Source organism: Salvelinus sp. IW2-2015, unplaced genomic scaffold (assembly GCF_002910315.2).
Source record: "Salvelinus sp. IW2-2015 unplaced genomic scaffold, ASM291031v2 Un_scaffold16593, whole genome shotgun sequence".
In the NCBI taxonomy this organism is placed as follows: domain Eukaryota; kingdom Metazoa; phylum Chordata; class Actinopteri; order Salmoniformes; family Salmonidae; genus Salvelinus; species Salvelinus sp. IW2-2015.
Window position 1 is genome coordinate 49,997 of NW_019957663.1, and position 16,956 is coordinate 66,952.

Here is a 16,956-nt window from a genome sequence, read left to right on the forward strand (position 1 = left end):
TGCATGACCCTAGAGAAGGGCTCCTTCCGGGTGGACCTGCGTCGGTTCCACTCCACCCCACTGCAGCGCCCGCGAGACCCAGCAGCTTAACGTTCTGGTGGAGTGTACGCTCTACGCACCCTCCAAGGCCAGCAGAGGGAGAGGGATATATATCAGGTGCTCTCATGCTTCCACATAAACTATTATAATCAACTAAGCTATTTTAACTTAAGATAATAAGCAACTGTAATTTTAAATGTAGAACATTCATTTATTTGTTCATTCCTTATTATTTAAGACTGACCGTGGCGTTGATTGTTTAAAGTGCTGCCTTAGTGAATGCTGCTTTTCAGATATCTTTTCAGATAGTTCAGATAAATTATGAGGATTGCTTAGACCAGATGAATGAGATGTTAGACATTGTTTTTTTATGTAAAAAAAAGGTACTGTATGTAAAATGGTAGAACACTGACACAACCTGTCAAAATAAATATTTATTTAAAACATTTATTCTCTGAAAAGATACTAATTGCAAATACACTCTGCATGCCAGCTGCTGTGTAATTTATGCCAAAATGCATTCATACTCAGGTTCAGAGCAAATCAATGATCTCATATCATAAATGTTTGACAGGCTACTGTTTCTTTGTGGTTGGGTGTGACTGTGTGAGGATCTACAAACAGTACAAAAACAGGCCATCTGCCAAATGAGTACATTGATTATAACAATACTATCATTAAAATAGCAACATGCTAAAGCACATAATCAGCACCTATAAAAAGTCTCCACCCCCTTGAATTTCTTCACATTTTATTGTGTTACAAAGTGGGATTAAAATGTATTTAATTGTATTTTTTAGGTCAATGGCCTCCACAAAATACTCTAATATCAAAGTGGAAGATTTTTGTATTTTTGTATTAATAAAAAATTAAACACTAATATACCTTGATTAGATGATTATAAGGCTTTGCATTTAGGCCAAAAAGTGTATTCCTTTGCCATGTTTTTGTTGTTCCAGTATTACTTTAGTGACTTTATGTATGTTTTGGATTATTTGTATTCTGTATATTTGTATTCTTGTTTTCACTCTGTCATTTAGGTCATTCTTGTGGAGTCACTACAATGCTGTTGATTCATCCTCAGTTTTCTCCCATCACAACCATTGAACTCTGTAGTTGTTTTAAAATCCCCAATGGTTTCCTAATAACATCCCTGAGCAGTTTCCTTAATGTCCTGCAGCTCAGATCAGAAGGACGACTGCATCTTTGATGTGTCTGGGTGGTTRAATACATAATCCACAGCATAATTATTAATTTGACCATGCTTAAAGATATATTCAATGTCTGATTTGTTATTGTTACCCATCTACCAATCACTGGTCTTCTTTATGAGGCTTTCAAAAAGCTCCCTGGTCTTTGTAGTTGAATCTGTTTGAAATTCAATACTTGGCTGAGGGACCTTACATATGTTGTATGTATGGATGACAGAGGAAGGGGTAGTCATTAAAAAATCATGTCAACCCCTGTTATTTCACACAGAGGGAGTCCATATAACTTATGTGATTTATTAAGACACATTTTACTTCATTTAGGCTTTGCTAAACAAAGGGTGTGAGTACTTCTGCAGCTACTATATTTGAGTTTGAGTTTGAGTTTATTTTTATTTTTACAGGGACAGTGCACATTAATCAACGTTTCAGTAAAAGTGACGGCTAATTTTCAACCACAGTCCCTGGGCAGGTTATTAAAAACAATTACAATATAGACAATCATTGAGCAGTGAGCACACGCAGAGCAACATAGGACAAGCAAGACATAGCATACAGACAGAGCAACATAGGACAAGCAAGACATAGCATACAGACAGAGCAACATAGGACAAGCAAGACATAGCATACAGACAGAGCAACATAGAACAAGCAAGACGTAGCATACAGACAGAGCAACATAGAACAAAAAGCAGTAAGACAAAATTCATAAAAGCAACAAAGTGTTTCCACACCTCACAAGCTACAGACAACAGACAACATGGAAAGCGGCAATACACAGCTAGGGATTATGTTCACAAATCTGATTGACCTTTAGCCATGTCTTCATGCATTTTGTGAAAGTGTGATATGTGGTGCAGTTATGTGTGTCTGATGGCAGTGTATTCCAGACATGGGAAGCTCTCACAGAGAAAGTAGATTTACTAAAGGTGCTTTTCCTTAAGGGAACTATGCAGTCACCTCTCATGGCAGACCTTGTGGATCTGCTGCCATATGTTTGGGTTTTCTGTTTAACAAAAATACTGAGTGGAGAGGGAGCCAGGCCATTTAGGATCTTGAATACAAGACATGCGTCGGTGTATTGCACAAGATTTTCCCAACTCAGGAGCTCATGTTTTCTGAGGATGTAACAGTGATGATGGCTATCAAGCACTTTGAGAGCCTGTTTGTAMACAGACTGAATAGGTTTTAATGTTGTACAGCAAGCTTGGGCCCAACTAGTCAAGCAGTATGTTAAGTGGGGGAGTATCATAGATTTTTGTACAGTTTTGCTACCTCTGTAGTCAAACAATTTTGTATAAATCGGAAATTAGCTAGGTTGAATTTGGTTATCTGAATTACCTTTTTCACATGCTTTTTAAAAGAGAGGTTGGAATCAAGTATGATGCCAAGGTACTTAAAATCAGATACCACCTGGAGCTTCTCCCCTGACACATAGACATCTGGCTCAGTAGCATCTGTTGCCCTCTTTGTGAAGAACATTTTTTTCACAAACACGAGTCACTGAGCCACTTTGTAACCTGGACCATTACAGTAGTGAGTTCTTGTGCAGCTTGTTGTTTGCTCTTTGCATGCACATATATCACTGTATCATCTGCATACATTTGAACTTCAGACCCAGTACAGACAGAAGGCAGATCCTTAATGTACAGGCTGAACAGGAGGGGCCGCAGTATTGACCCTTGGGGCACMCCCACATCATAGCTAAGAGTGGGCGACAGCTCATTGCTCACTCTGACACACTGAGTTCTGCCTTCAAGGTATGATTTCATCCATCTCAAMGCATCGGGGGAAAAYTTGAACTTGGACAATTTTGGGATGAGAATCTCATGGTTAACAGTATCAAAAGCCTTCCTTAGGTCCAGAAACACAGCCCCAACAWCGCCCCCTTTGTCCATCTTGGACTTCACATTTTCCAGAAGAAAGCAGTTGGCCGTTTCTGTGGAGTGTTTAGCTCTGAAGCCAAACTGCATGGAGTGTAATGTGAAGGGGCTGTTGTTGAGGTGGGCAATCAGTTGTTCTACTACACACTTTTCAACAACCTTTGACACCACAGGTAGTATACTAATGGGCCTGTAGTTACTCACGTCAGCAGGGTCGCCCGATTTAAAGATGGCCGTTATTATGGCCGACTTCCATACTCTTGGAAACACCCCGAGACCAATAGATGTGTTGGTGACCTTAGTAATGGGGCCAATGAGTGACTCTTTGTAGTTTTTAAGAAAGGTAGTCCAGCCCAAACACATCTTTGGCTTTAGAGTTCTTTAGTGAGCTAATCACCTTGTTCACCTTTGACTCAGAAACCTCCCTTATGATGAAGACAGGTTGAGCGTCATTCACTAGCACTGAGCCCAAGAAACCAGTGGAGGGGTTCTGTGTCAGTACCCTGACAGAGTCAATAAAGTAGMAATTGAAGGCTATTGCTATTTCGACTGCATCCTGTGTTAGATTGTAATTCACCATGATTTCTAGTCTTTTTGCAATGTTARTATGGTCTTTCCCTGTTAACTTTTTTAGATTCTCCCAGATCATTGTTTAGTCATTTAGTCATTTAATTGTTATTCATTTGTAAAAACGTGTAGAATTTTCTTTTCACTTTGACATTAGGGAGTATTTTGTGTAGATGAATTATAAAAATATATATTTCTATCCCACTTTGAAACGCAAAAGAACATGGGAAAAAAATCCAGGAGGTGCAGACTCTAAAGGCACTGTACATATGAATCAAACAACATCTAAATGTACTAAACACACATGGATAAATGAAAATCAAGAATTTGKGCACAAAACGATTGCTCCAAGTCTTCTTGAGAGAGATAACGGCCAGACATAGATGGACACATTCATATGAAACAAGGACACATTTTTTCTGCCTCTAAATAGTCTTGATGTTTCCTTTCCTTGTCTCTTGTAAGTGACTGACTCTTCAGCTGCAGCCATGATAGAATGGTAATAATACTTTGCTTGATAATGATAATGCTGCTGGTGCTAGACATGTTTTACATTCTTTTCTGAGACCCAGTGTCCTTCTAGTGGTGGAAATATGCATTGACGTACTCCATACAGTTTTGGAGTACATGGATAAATGCTACGGTAACTGGTTTCTTGTTACCATGTATGTACAGTACATTCTATGAGTTAGTTTCCCTGAGATGTAGTTGTTTGGTAGTAAAATGATTCTCTGTTGACATTACATTTGCCTTCAAGCTAGCTCAGGTATGGCATGTGTACAGGTAAGTGCTGCTGATGGTCCAGTCTGGGGGGAAGTCCTGCAGCGGGTGGTTCTTCAGGTGTTTCTGCATGGCAGCCAGGCTGCTACAGAACTCCAGGCAGGCAGTACACTGGTAGGGTGTGGCCCCGCCGTGGGTCCGCAGGTGCTTGATCATGGCTGAGTAGTCCCTTGACCGCTGGCCACACAGACGGCACTCAAACGGCTTCTCTCCTGGGGTTGACATTGAGAGTGAGCAGGCAAGCACATACACAATAACTGAACATTGAAAACCACAGACACACCTACACCCACCACCCCCAACCACACACACGCACGCACGGCACGCACGCACGCACGCACGCACGCACGCACGCACGCACGCACGCACGCACGCAGCACGCACGCACGCACGCACACACACACACACACACACACACACACACACCACACCCACACACACACACACACACACACACACACACACACACACCAGGGGGGATATAATACCTGTGTGTACCCGGTGGTGTGTATCCAGTTGGTGTTTGAGGCTGAACCTCTTGGAGCAGCGTTTACACTGGTAGGGCTTCTCTCCTCCCTGATCTCGCCGGTGGGACGGCAGTGACGTTCCACCCTGAAGCCACGATCACAGTACTTACACCCAGAGAAGTCTCACCTGAGCCTGGGGAGGAAGAGAGCAACAAGAGGGGTGGGGGTAGAATTGTAATCATTCCATGTCATGTAAATTCCTTCTCTCATTTAATATCTTGTGATGATAACTTATAATTAGTATAAGTTAACTTTACATGAATATACATTATGTGTATACAGACAGAACCGTCCAATGGACATCAGTATTAATAAACCTAGCTTAGCTCCATTTCTATACTGTAATGTGTTTCGGCACCTGACTTTCCCCCTGTGCTCCCCACTGCAGCCTGTATAATTGAGATATGGGTTAATTGTTTCTCACCATGTCTATATTTATCAGCACAATCATGGTGACCATTACCCATTAAACAATAGTGTCAGGCCAGAGTGATGACCTACTAATAGCACTAAAGGGTGATGTGAGCTCAGCCACATTGCATGCCGATGGATTCTCTGTAGGACTTGGGTCACACTCATGACTGTAAAGTCTCACTGTTGTCATAGCAGCAACCTTCTTCACTCAATATTTTTTGTTGTCTTCATTTGTGAAGATACATTCAAAGATTCCTTTTTTTATTTTATTACAGTGGGTATTGTATGAAATGGTATTATACAACTGTTATGTAGCCTAATTGTGTTTTGTCACACACCTAGATAAGGATACCTAAGACCTCCTTTTACAAGAAAGAGTTCTATAAATACACCACATCCTTTCACGAGGTTCAAATTGACAAGAAGAACCTTGGTTTCCTCTCATTGTGTACCTTTGTATTTCTCTATAATCTGACCGAGGTGTGATTCTGAAGTGAGAGCTGTCATCTCTCTAGCCCTTTGGTGGCAGTTAGTGATACTGTTTTACACAGTTACTATGGGGCCCTGTAGAACACATACAGGATTGCTGAATAGGGGTGGGGAGGGGGGGGGGGGGTGGAGAGGGAGATTGAGATGATGAGAGAGGGAGAGAGGGAGCGAGAGAGAGAGAGAGGGTGCGGGAGACAAGGACCAAGACCACCAATAAAGTGTTCACTCCTCTCTCGCTACAATTCAGCCTGTTCTCAATTAGCTTCCTGCCCAAACCTTCCTTGGCCTCTCGGCTTAGAACACACAAACCTCTGATGTCTTAGCTTGTAAGTATCCCACTAATGGGGACTAAATGATCAAGCCTGATAAAAGTGACCAGTTGAAGTCAGTTGAAACGCTCATTATTCAACTAATGTGTTACTCTGGTGCTGTCCATTCAATTTGGTGGAGACAATCAGTGGAGATAATCTTGAGTCACTATGAATACCGTGTCTCTCAGTCGTACTGTAACGAGCGAGTGACAGTGCTAACCCCATCACACAAAACACAGACTTGTAAAGATTGAAGGCTGATTTGACCACCCTACATAGAGTGAAAAAAAGATGTAAGCTTTTTTTGCCTTTGGCATTGTATCAAAACCACCAGCACATTGCAGAACGTACTGTTTGTTCTGCCAGCTTACCGCACTGGCTGCACCGCCAGCACAAAGCCACAACTCACTCACTCACTCACTCCGTCTGTCTGCTCTGTCTGTCTGTTCTGTCTGTCTGTCTGTCTGTCTGTCTGTCTGTCTGTCTGTCTGTCTGTCTGTCTGTCTGTCTGTCTGTCTGTCTGTTTCTTCTGTCTGGTCTGTCTTGTCTGTCTGTCGTGTCTGTCTGTCTGTCTGTCTGTCTGTCTTGTCGTGTCTGGCTGCTGTCTTCGTCTGTCGTCTGTCTGTCTGTCTGTCTTGTCTGTCTGCTGTCTGTCTGTCTGTCTGTCTGTCTTCTGTCTGTCTGCTGCTGCTGTCTGTCTGTCTGTGTCTGTCTGTCTGTCTGTCTGTCTGTCTGTCTGCTGTCTGGTCTGTCTGTCTGTCTGTCTGTCTTCTGTCTGTCTGTCGTCTGTCTGTCTGTCTTGATCTGTCTGTGCTGTCTGTCTTCTGTTTGTCGTCTGTCTGATTTCTCTCTCTACTCATCGCTCACCCTCTCTCTTTAACTTTCTCTCTCCCCCACTTCTCACCTCCACTCTTCACTCTTTCTCTCTCGTTCTCCCTAAGGACACGCTTTCTCTCTCTCTTTCTCTCTCTTTCTCTATCCTCCTTTTCTCCCCCACTCTCTCGTTTCGCCACTATCTCTACTCTCTTCTCTCTCTCTGTTCTCCCTCAGCACTCCTCTCCTCTCTCATGTTCTCCTATATGCTCTGTCCCTATTGATGATAGGGTAAGGGTCACACCTTTGTTAGAAATGTCACTGACAATGTAATCCATTAGAATATTAAGAATTACAGTCCACGTCTTTGTTCTGTACAGCTCCCAATACAATATTTCACACTTTTTTGAGATTATGCTTTTTGCAGATTTACCCCAGTTATAGTCTAGTGAAAAAGCACTGGAGTGAATGTTGTGACATTACAGACCTGAGGGGTTGGTGGTTGCAGCCTTGCAAGCCATGAGCTATGCCCAGGAACCTGCCTGCATGCTGGACAGTCCTGGTTCTTCCTGACGCTCCATGGGAGTATCTGGGCCCGCATAGAAGACAGGTTTAAATAAAACTTTTATTGAAAGGACAAAGTCAATTAACTATTGTAAGGACACACACTGAGCATTGTGGTCACCGAACCACTATTAGATAACCCATTGATGTTGTGCAATGAGTGTGGTTCATGCCAAAGCAGTTTATTTGCACACCATCTTTAGACATCCTTCCTTCTCCCCTGCCTCTCCCAACCACAGGCTATATGTACCTGTTCTATTGATTCGTCAATGAAAGCACCCAACTGCGTTAGGTTGGTGTCTGGGAAGATGGCCAGGCGTTACCAAGTGGTACTGTATGTTTAGTGTCACATAAGAAAGAGGACTTTTCCACCAGTATCACGCACTTTGATAGCTAGACTGAAAAACCATAGGTGAATGATTTTTTCAGAGATTTAAAGGAAAAGTGGGTAACGCTCTCTTATGCCCTAAAACCCACAAAATAAACAAGTGACAAATTCTGCTAAACAAATAGTCTGCTTGATGTTTTCTACGCCCCTAATGAAATGGCCAGAGATATTCAGAAAAACCTCAGAGATTCAGCAACAGGAGGAGGAGAAATCAGAGAGATGTTGACGACCGATAGTTTCCACACTGGAAACAGGATCACATAAACACAGTTTAAGACTACTGTGTGTGGTGTGTGTGTGTGTTGTGTGTGTGTGTGTGTGTGTGTGTGTTTTAGGGTGTGTGGTGTGTGTGTGTGTTGTGTTAATGTATAGGTGTAATGTGTGTGTGTGTATGTGTATTATGGGGACCTTATACCAGACTGAAAACAGTTTTGTAAACCGATCTATAGTGGATCTGAATGTCTTTCATGGTTGATATTTGCAAGGGAGGGGAGAAACTAAGGGGGCTCCCCCTTTAGATACTATGCAGAAAACTGCTTTATAGAGCCTTTCAATTACACCATACTGTACATCATGTCTCTGCATTAGAAAAGAGGAAGTAGCTTCACTGTAAAACCAMAAACSAYATASWGTGTAATGCCACCATCAAGGGACAGACCACATAACATGACTTCAGCAGCTGTTCTGTGGTTTGGACACAGCTAATATGAATGACCATCTACATCCATAATATACATCATGTGAATATGACAGACAGGAGAGTGTTAACTGGAGACAGGGGAAACTCTGCTTGTAGGAAAGAACAGGAGACTAGAACTTTCACTCAGATCCACCCAAACAACAATGAGTCAGATAGCTGTGTCGATATGTGCTACTTAATGTAAGCAAATTAGGGATATTCTGACCTATATTGTAGAAATGAGAACAGGGAAAGAAGGAGAAGAATGAAGACCAAAACGTCTGTAGTATAAAACCCCTCCAGAGTGGTCTTACCTTTGCCCTTCCCCTGGTGCTCCACCTATCAACACTTTATCCATCGGGTCTCTTTTRCCCAGRAYACCTTGCMTCAGGATGTRCCCCAGCTCCCGAGACCCAGAGAGCAGYGGGTGGTGGTATGGATGCAGGATYCCCGGGTAGCCCAGGACGGCGCTGTGGACCTGGGGCGGGKMMGAGGACGTTAGCAGGGGGTACATGTGGGGAGTGGAGAGGTGGAAGGGGTATGTCACCAGGTGCTGTGAGGGGTGAAGGGAAGAGGAACTGGCTGCTAGGATGTCGTTATAGTTCAAGGCCATCTTCCTCAGGGTGTTGACTTGGTGCCACATGACCCTCGCCGCTGGGGGAGGAGGGGGAGGGGGTTGGATGGTGGCAGCAGTGGTGGCGATGACACTGTCTCTGGATGGAGGCGGTGTGCTGGCCACTAGTGTGGGTGTGAGTGGCTTTGGCCTTTTTCTCTGTGGTGGTGATGAACCAGAGGAGTTATCCCTAGTGTCAGGAAAAGTGGGGTCCTCAGTGAATGGGCTGCTCTGGGGCTCCAGATCAATGGAGGGAATTGTCTGGGGATCCCCCTCTTCTGGAATGGGACTTCCTTTCAGGGATTCTTTCTCATCTCTCTCCTCTGTTATCTGAACTTTTGTTTCTGTCATTTCTCCAGTTTCTTTTGTTCCTCTCACTTCTCTTATTTCTCTCAACTCTCTTCTCTCTCTCTTCAGGCACCCCCGATTTCTCTTCAGCTGGCTGCGACACTGCTCCTCCANTAGTGTGGGTGTGAGTGGCTTTGGCCTTTTTCTCTGTGGTGGTGATGAACCAGAGGAGTTATCCCTAGTGTCAGGAAAAGTGGGGTCCTCAGTGAATGGGCTGCTCTGGGGCTCCAGATCAATGGAGGGAATTGTCTGGGGATCCCCCTCTTCTGGAATGGGACTTCCTTTCAGGGATTCTTTCTCATCTCTCTCCTCTGTTATCTGAACTTTTGTTTCTGTCATTTCTCCAGTTTCTTTTGTTCCTCTCACTTCTCTTATTTCTCTCAACTCTCTTCTCTCTCTCTTCAGGCACCCCCGATTTCTCTTCAGCTGGCTGCGACACTGCTCCTCCAAAGAATGCATCTCCAGGAGCTTGGCTGCCCTCAGAAGCTGGGGCAGATCATCCACAGGGACCTCCAGTGTCTCGGTGTATGCAAAGTCCAGGACCTGCTGGAAGGTGTGTGGAGAGAGGAGCTCCAGACTACAGTGGTGAGGTTGGTTGAGGCGATCGTGCTGGTTTGAGTATGCAGCCTGCAGGGTGAGCTGATGCTCCAGGGTTTTGCTAACGCAGGCCAGCACCAGCCGATGGGCCCTGAACACCTGGCTCTCCACTGAGATAACAGCATCACACAGTGTCCCCGAGCGACGCAGGACATCTGCCTGGCGCAGGAAGAGGGAGTACTGGGTGTTGTGAACTCGGATCATCTTAGAGGTATGGAGGAGGAAGGGAGGAGTGATGGAAAGAGAAGATGGGCAGGTGGATAGGAGATGGTTTGGAAACTGTTTGAGACAACGCCATTCAACCTATAGGAAAAAGGAGACAGTGAAATTATCTAAATGTGATCATTTTTTGTAATGTTTCTGAGAAATAAAAATGGCAGATAGCAAGTTGGAAAATGTATTTGTATAAATAAGTAAATTGCAGAGATTGCAGTTGTGATAAATAGATTATATCCCACGCCTCTGGTTCTTAGTGTTTTTCCATCAATGCCAGACGTTTAGGATGTATTCAAGCTATCAGGGGTGAGAGAAGAGGGGGTTGGAAACTCAGAGGGCAGATCATATCACCTGCTGACGTAAGTTAGGTTGATAACGTGCTGTTGMTTACTAGGGTTTTGGAAATTCATAGCCCGCAAGGGACTGACACAATGCAAGAATGACTTAAAAAGTTCAACATTACACAAGCAATTGATATGTCGATCATATTACATATCAATAAATATTGAGTGGCATTTCACAGTCTGCAGCATGAAGTGAAATGAATCTCAAGAACATGTCGTATTAAATTATATCCATTCATGATATTATCTTTAAGTCCATTTCCCCTGAAGTCCTTGTGTAGCAATCTGGGGCTTAAAAGGTCTTTGTCAATTCTGTGGTTGATGAAGTACAGCATATTTCACAGATGTTTTTAGCACGTCTTATWTCTGACCTCTGTAGAAAAAATAAGTGGCGGAGGCTGTATATCTGGTTGACGTGTGGAAATGTTATGTTTCATGTCAGCTTTGAAATTAATCTCTCAGGTATACACTCAGAAGCCACAAACCTCCTCAGAATATGACACTATGACTAATGCCAGTACACACAGGCTTCACAGACAGACGACAAGTTTGTTTGATGAACAACAACCTATAGTGTACTGTAATTTGGTTTAGATAGGCATCTACAGTTGTAACAGTGTTCTGTATGTGGTATACATCAAATTGTGCTATTGGAACATGCAGTAGTGAGTCTTGATATGACAGGATTGTGTTGGAAAGAAATGGGTCACGTCAATTTACAAAAGTGGATTAACCGCAGTTCTGTACTATATTGTGCACAATCCTACTAAACAGCAGTGGTGGAAAAAGTACTCAATTGTCATACTTGAGTAAAAGTAAAGATACCTTAATAGAAAATGACTAAAGTAAAAGTGAAAGTCATCCAGTAAAATACTACTTGAGTAAAAGTCTAAAAGTATCTGGTTTTAAATGTACTTAATTACAATGGTGGAAAAAGTACTAAATTGTTATACGTAAAAAGTACAACAAAATGCTTTACATCAAATTCCTTATATTAAGCAAACCAGGTGGCAAGAATTTCTTGGTTTTCTTATTTACGGACAACCAGCGGCACTCTCCAACACGCAGACATKATTTACAAACACAGTAGTTGCGTTTAGTCAGCCAGATCAGAGGCAGTAGGAATGACAACGTGTTATATTAATAGATACGTGAATTGGACCATATAGCTGTCCTGCCTGAGCATTCAAAATATAATGACTACTTTTCGGTGTCAGAGAAAATGTATGGGAGTAAAYCGTACATATTTTCTTAAGGAATGTAGTGGAGTAAAAGTAAAAGTTGTCAGAAATATAAATAGTAAAGTACAGATACTAAAAAAATCTACTTAAGTAGTACTTTAAAGTATTTTTACTTACACCACTGCAAAACAGGTTAAAACTGACTTTATTTTTGAACTCATTAAAAACCCCTTCATTAAAAAATCCAAGTGGTCAGTTATGTGTGTGATGTGTGGTTGTGTATCCTCTATTCTGCTCCTCCAGCTGACCTGTCTCTGAGAGAACTGTCCCATGGAGCACTTTGGCACAGTAACCTCTGCTCAGTACAGTAACTCCATTTCTATCCGCCGACGGCGACAGTCGATAAGATCGAAAGTAGACATACCGGTACTGAAATGACAGCACTTTAATGTCATCGTTACTGTAATTGATGCTTAATCTCTTTCCAACACACACATAGTCAAACAAAGTGTCAGTTCCACTCTCAAAAGTATGAACTCAATATTTTAAGTAATACATTCCTTCATTTGCTTACATGTTACTAAACACGCAAAATGTGATTTGTTTGCTGAATGGGACTATAGACCCCAGAGTGAAAATACTAAAACGAAATACTAAAACTAACAACTATAGTATACTGATGGCCATGGACAACTGTTATACGATGCCTCTGTAATGGCCTCTGTATTATTATAGATTATATCATATTATAAACTGGGTAGTTCGAGCCCTGAATGCTGATTGGCTGAAAGCCATGGTATATGAGACCGTATACCACAGGTATGACATAACATTAATTTTGACTGTTCTAATTATGTTTGTAAGCAGTTTATAATAGCAATAAGGCACCTCAGGGGTTTATGGTGTATGGCCAATAAAGGGAAAGGGAAAGGGGGATACCTAGTCAGTTGTACAACTGAATGCATACAACTGAAATGTGTCTTTCACATTTAACCCAACCTCTGAATCAGAGAGGTGCGGGGGGCTGCCATATACCACGGCTCCGTGTTGTGTCGTGCCTAAGAACAGCCCTTAGCTGTGGTATATTGACCATATACCACCCCCCTATATCATATTTATGCACCAGATAATGGATTCACATTGTCCACAAATGTGCAAAACATTATCCTTGCCAAGACACAAACATACAAAGGCCAGTCATTCAAGGCTCAATAACGCTGGTTATTGGTGGTGGGGACATAACAGATCATAGAAATCATCATATTCAGATTTAAATGTTGTTGCTAAACTTTCTGTACGCAACATGAGGGATCCCACAATCACCTTTTTGAATTTCTTATTGTTGAGAAGCAACTGCTTTAAGTAAATTGAATTTAATTAAATTGACCACCCTTCTCGAAAATGACAATGAAGTTCATGCGTAAGTGAAACTGCAGATTAGCAGTTATCGTACAATGTATTCCAGCATCACTTCATCATTATTTTTATTGGTACAGGAATATTTTATAGGGTGAAAATTTATAGAACGTCTTTACTGACATTCATTTAACTATTTACTGTATATTAGAGAATTGTATGAGTGKATTTTWAAAAATTCTATTCTATTATTTCCACCAGTAGGACATCAAGTCACGACATAAATTATTGATAAAGATGAGCAGAAAATACTGTATAAAATACATAATACAAATACTAAGCTATATTGTATGCTGAAAAAAGAGGAAATCCTATTATTTTCTACTAATACAATTTTGCTCACAGAAAGAGATTTTGTTTAAAAATACCTTTTTTTTCTTAAAAAGATAGGGGTCACAATTATTGACACCTCGGTTTTCAATACTCCAGCACCCTCCCTTTGTGCACCCTCCCTTTGTGCACCCTCCCTTTGTGCACCCTCCCTTTGTGCACCCTCCCTTTGTGCACCCTCCCTTTGTGCACCCTCCCTTTGTGCACCCTCCCTTTGTGCACCCTCCCTTTGTGCACCCTCCCTTTGTGCACCCTCCCTTTGTGCACCCTCCCTTTGTGCACCCTCCCTTTGTGCACCCTCCCTTTGTGCACCCTCCCTTTGTGCACCCTCCCTTTGTGCACCCTCCCTTTGTGAGGATAACGGCACTGAGCCTTTTTCTGAAATGTTTTATGAGATTAGAGAACACATTGGGATGAATCTTAGACAACTCCTACATACAGAATCTTTCTAGATCATTGATATCCTTCATCTGTGCTAATGGAGTGAGTGCCCTCTTCGATTCAAACCACAGGGTTTCAATGGGGATCAAGTCCAGAGACTGAGAGAGCCATTTCAAAATGTTGATTTTGTGGTCAATTAACCATTTCTTTGTGGAATTTGATGTGTGATTGGAGTTATTGTCTTTTGGCWAAAATGTCCTGGTACTGGGTAAATTTCATGATGCCATTGACCTTAACAAGGGCCCCGGGACCAGTAGAAGCAAAATAGACCCATAACATCAAACATCCACCTCCATATTTTACAGTAGGTATGCGGTTCTTTTCTGTTTATCACATCGTTCTTGCGTGGCCAAAGATGTCTAATTTCATGTCATCTGGCCATAGCACAGTAACTCCAAGCACACATAACATTCCACAAAGAAATGGTTAATTGACCACAAAATCAACATTTTGCAATGACCATCTCAGTCTCTGGACTTGTGGTTTGAATTGAAGAGGGCCATAAGCACAGACAAAGGATATCAATGATCTGGAAAGATTCTGTATGGAGGAGTAGTCTAAGATCCCTCCCAATGTGTTCTCCAATCTCTTATAACATTTTAGAAAAACACTCAGAGCCGTTATCCTCACAAAGGGAGGGTGCCGGAGTATTGAAAACAGGGGTGCCAATCATTATGACCCCTATCTTTTTGAAAAATAAAATATTAGTTGTTAAACAAAATATATTTTTTCTGAGCAATTGTATTAGTAAAAATAATAACATTTTCAAATCTTTTCAGCATAGCTTGTATTTTTTGCTAATCTTTATCAGGGTGCCAATAATTTGAGTCACGACTGTATGTTCCTTTATTGATACTGACATGTGCAATAGAAGTAAAATGCATTATTATTATTGACATCTAGGACTATTGCAGGTAGAAATGTTACATGTAGCACCTTAAACAATAGCTTGATCCACCATCAATGCAATCATCCATACAAACTAATCTATCCACAAAGTTGAATGAGTAGATCTTCCCTGGCTATACGCATACAGGACAGTACCATCAGAAATCAGGTACTGATGGCGATATGATTACTGAATATCACACATACAGTAGCGGGCTACAGACAGACATTAGACCTACAGTATGCAGGCTTCAATATTACCACAAGCAAATCTACATGTCCTCAATAGCCCATAAAGCTAAGGGGAAAACCTAGTGTGCACTGACATACCTTCAACATCCTCTGACAACACATGAAAAACCAGAGGGCGTCTCCTCTACTCACATGTAAAGGCAGGAGTTGCATGTGAGGAACCTTTTGAAGCTAAAAACCACAGAGACACCAGCTAGATGACAGGATCAACAGAGAGGGGATAGTGAAGAGAAAGAGTTAGAGAGAAAGAGTGAGAGAGAGAGAAAGAGAGATTTAAAAACAAATTGGCTTGGGAGACCATGCAGGGACGGAAAGTGAAGTAAAGCAGAGGTGTTCAGTGCGATGGAGAGACTCACCAGTTCACGAGTGACTCAACCCACCCACTGTGGAGAGTGTCGACCCTATACGCATTGTGGCCTGGCTGTTGAATGACAGGGTTGGCTGGGTGTCCGTTTAGGTAAGGGAAAGGGTGGTTACCTCTTCTCTCTTCTCAGTCCCTCCTCTTAACCTCATCTGGCCCTGATTGGTCTGTCATGGGAGCATCCGTGAGATATGATTGGTTACTACAGTATACAGAGTTGAACTGGCTATACTATTGATCTTGGTTGATTATCTAATTTCAAAATAATGTGTTAGGCTGAGACTGTCCGTTTGAAATGTAGCTACGCACAGGTTATGCCAGAGTAATCTCTTTAATCATATTTATGATCTTATCCTAAAAGGCACAAATATTTATTCATTTTTTCCCACCCACATCAGTCGCAGGTTACTGAAATGTTGTAATGGGCTGAAGTACAGTGCTCAGAGAAAACCATTTGCACTTAGTTTAGCTTTGACAGGATGTTGAACGCTAGAGAGGCCGGAGATGCTGTAACAACATAGAACCCAACTACAACCTGTCTACCTGAAATAGCACATGCATTAGCCTGATGGTGCAGCATTTCATGTGCGTGTGAGATAGATAATGTGAAAACTATTATCATTAATGATATAGGCATGTAGGCTTCTACTGTGGGGTCAATGGTCTGACCTTGCACTCTTTAGAATGCATGCAGCATCTTTAGTAYTACGTTATACAGTAGTGAAGCTTGGAAATTTAAGGCTCTGTTTTTCAAAMATATTTATGTTGATTAAAGGACCAGATCAGTCAAAATTCTGTTTTCCTGTATTTTGTATCATATTATACAGCTGATGAAACTAACACTGTAAAAGTGTGAAGAAATTTGATCAGTGTTATTTCCTGATATTTGCTGGTTGAAAATACAATCTACACAGGACCTAACAAGCAGGTTTTGCATGGGTGGAGTTTCGGCTTGGCTGGTGACATCACCAGGTGGTAAATGACTTAATAGATCAATCACAACGAGAGTTCCAAACTTCTCTGCCAATAACAGCTATTTTTCCTCTCTCTACTCAGACCACTCCCAGACAGTCTTAGCTAAATTCTTGTTTGAGAAATCTTTTATATTCTTTTTGACCATTTTAATTGAAAACTATTACAGTAAGGTACTTAATTGTTACCCAGAAAGGATTTGATATTGATTTAAAACGTCTGCATTGGCCCTATAAATTAACCTCCATTGTGTTGAGAAGACATACTGTAGTATGGAGAGTCTTGACCAATCATTTGTTCTGTACTATGTCTGATGTTTTTTCAATTTTACTAAG

General features: G+C 41.8%; 1 protein-coding gene across 1 annotated transcript; it reads right to left on the reverse strand.

The window, feature by feature from the left end:
- Positions 1-499: 499 nt before the first annotated feature.
- On the reverse strand, positions 500-15,728 carry LOC111958969 (zinc finger and BTB domain-containing protein 16-A). Its single transcript, XM_070442760.1, is given in 6 exon segments — positions 500-4,689; positions 4,966-5,079; positions 5,082-5,109; positions 8,976-10,523; positions 15,367-15,481; positions 15,645-15,728. Coding segments are annotated over 5 exon segments (1,929 nt in total). The 5' UTR covers positions 15,376-15,481; positions 15,645-15,728; the 3' UTR covers positions 500-4,459.
- Between the last annotated feature and the right edge of the window lie 1,228 nt (positions 15,729-16,956).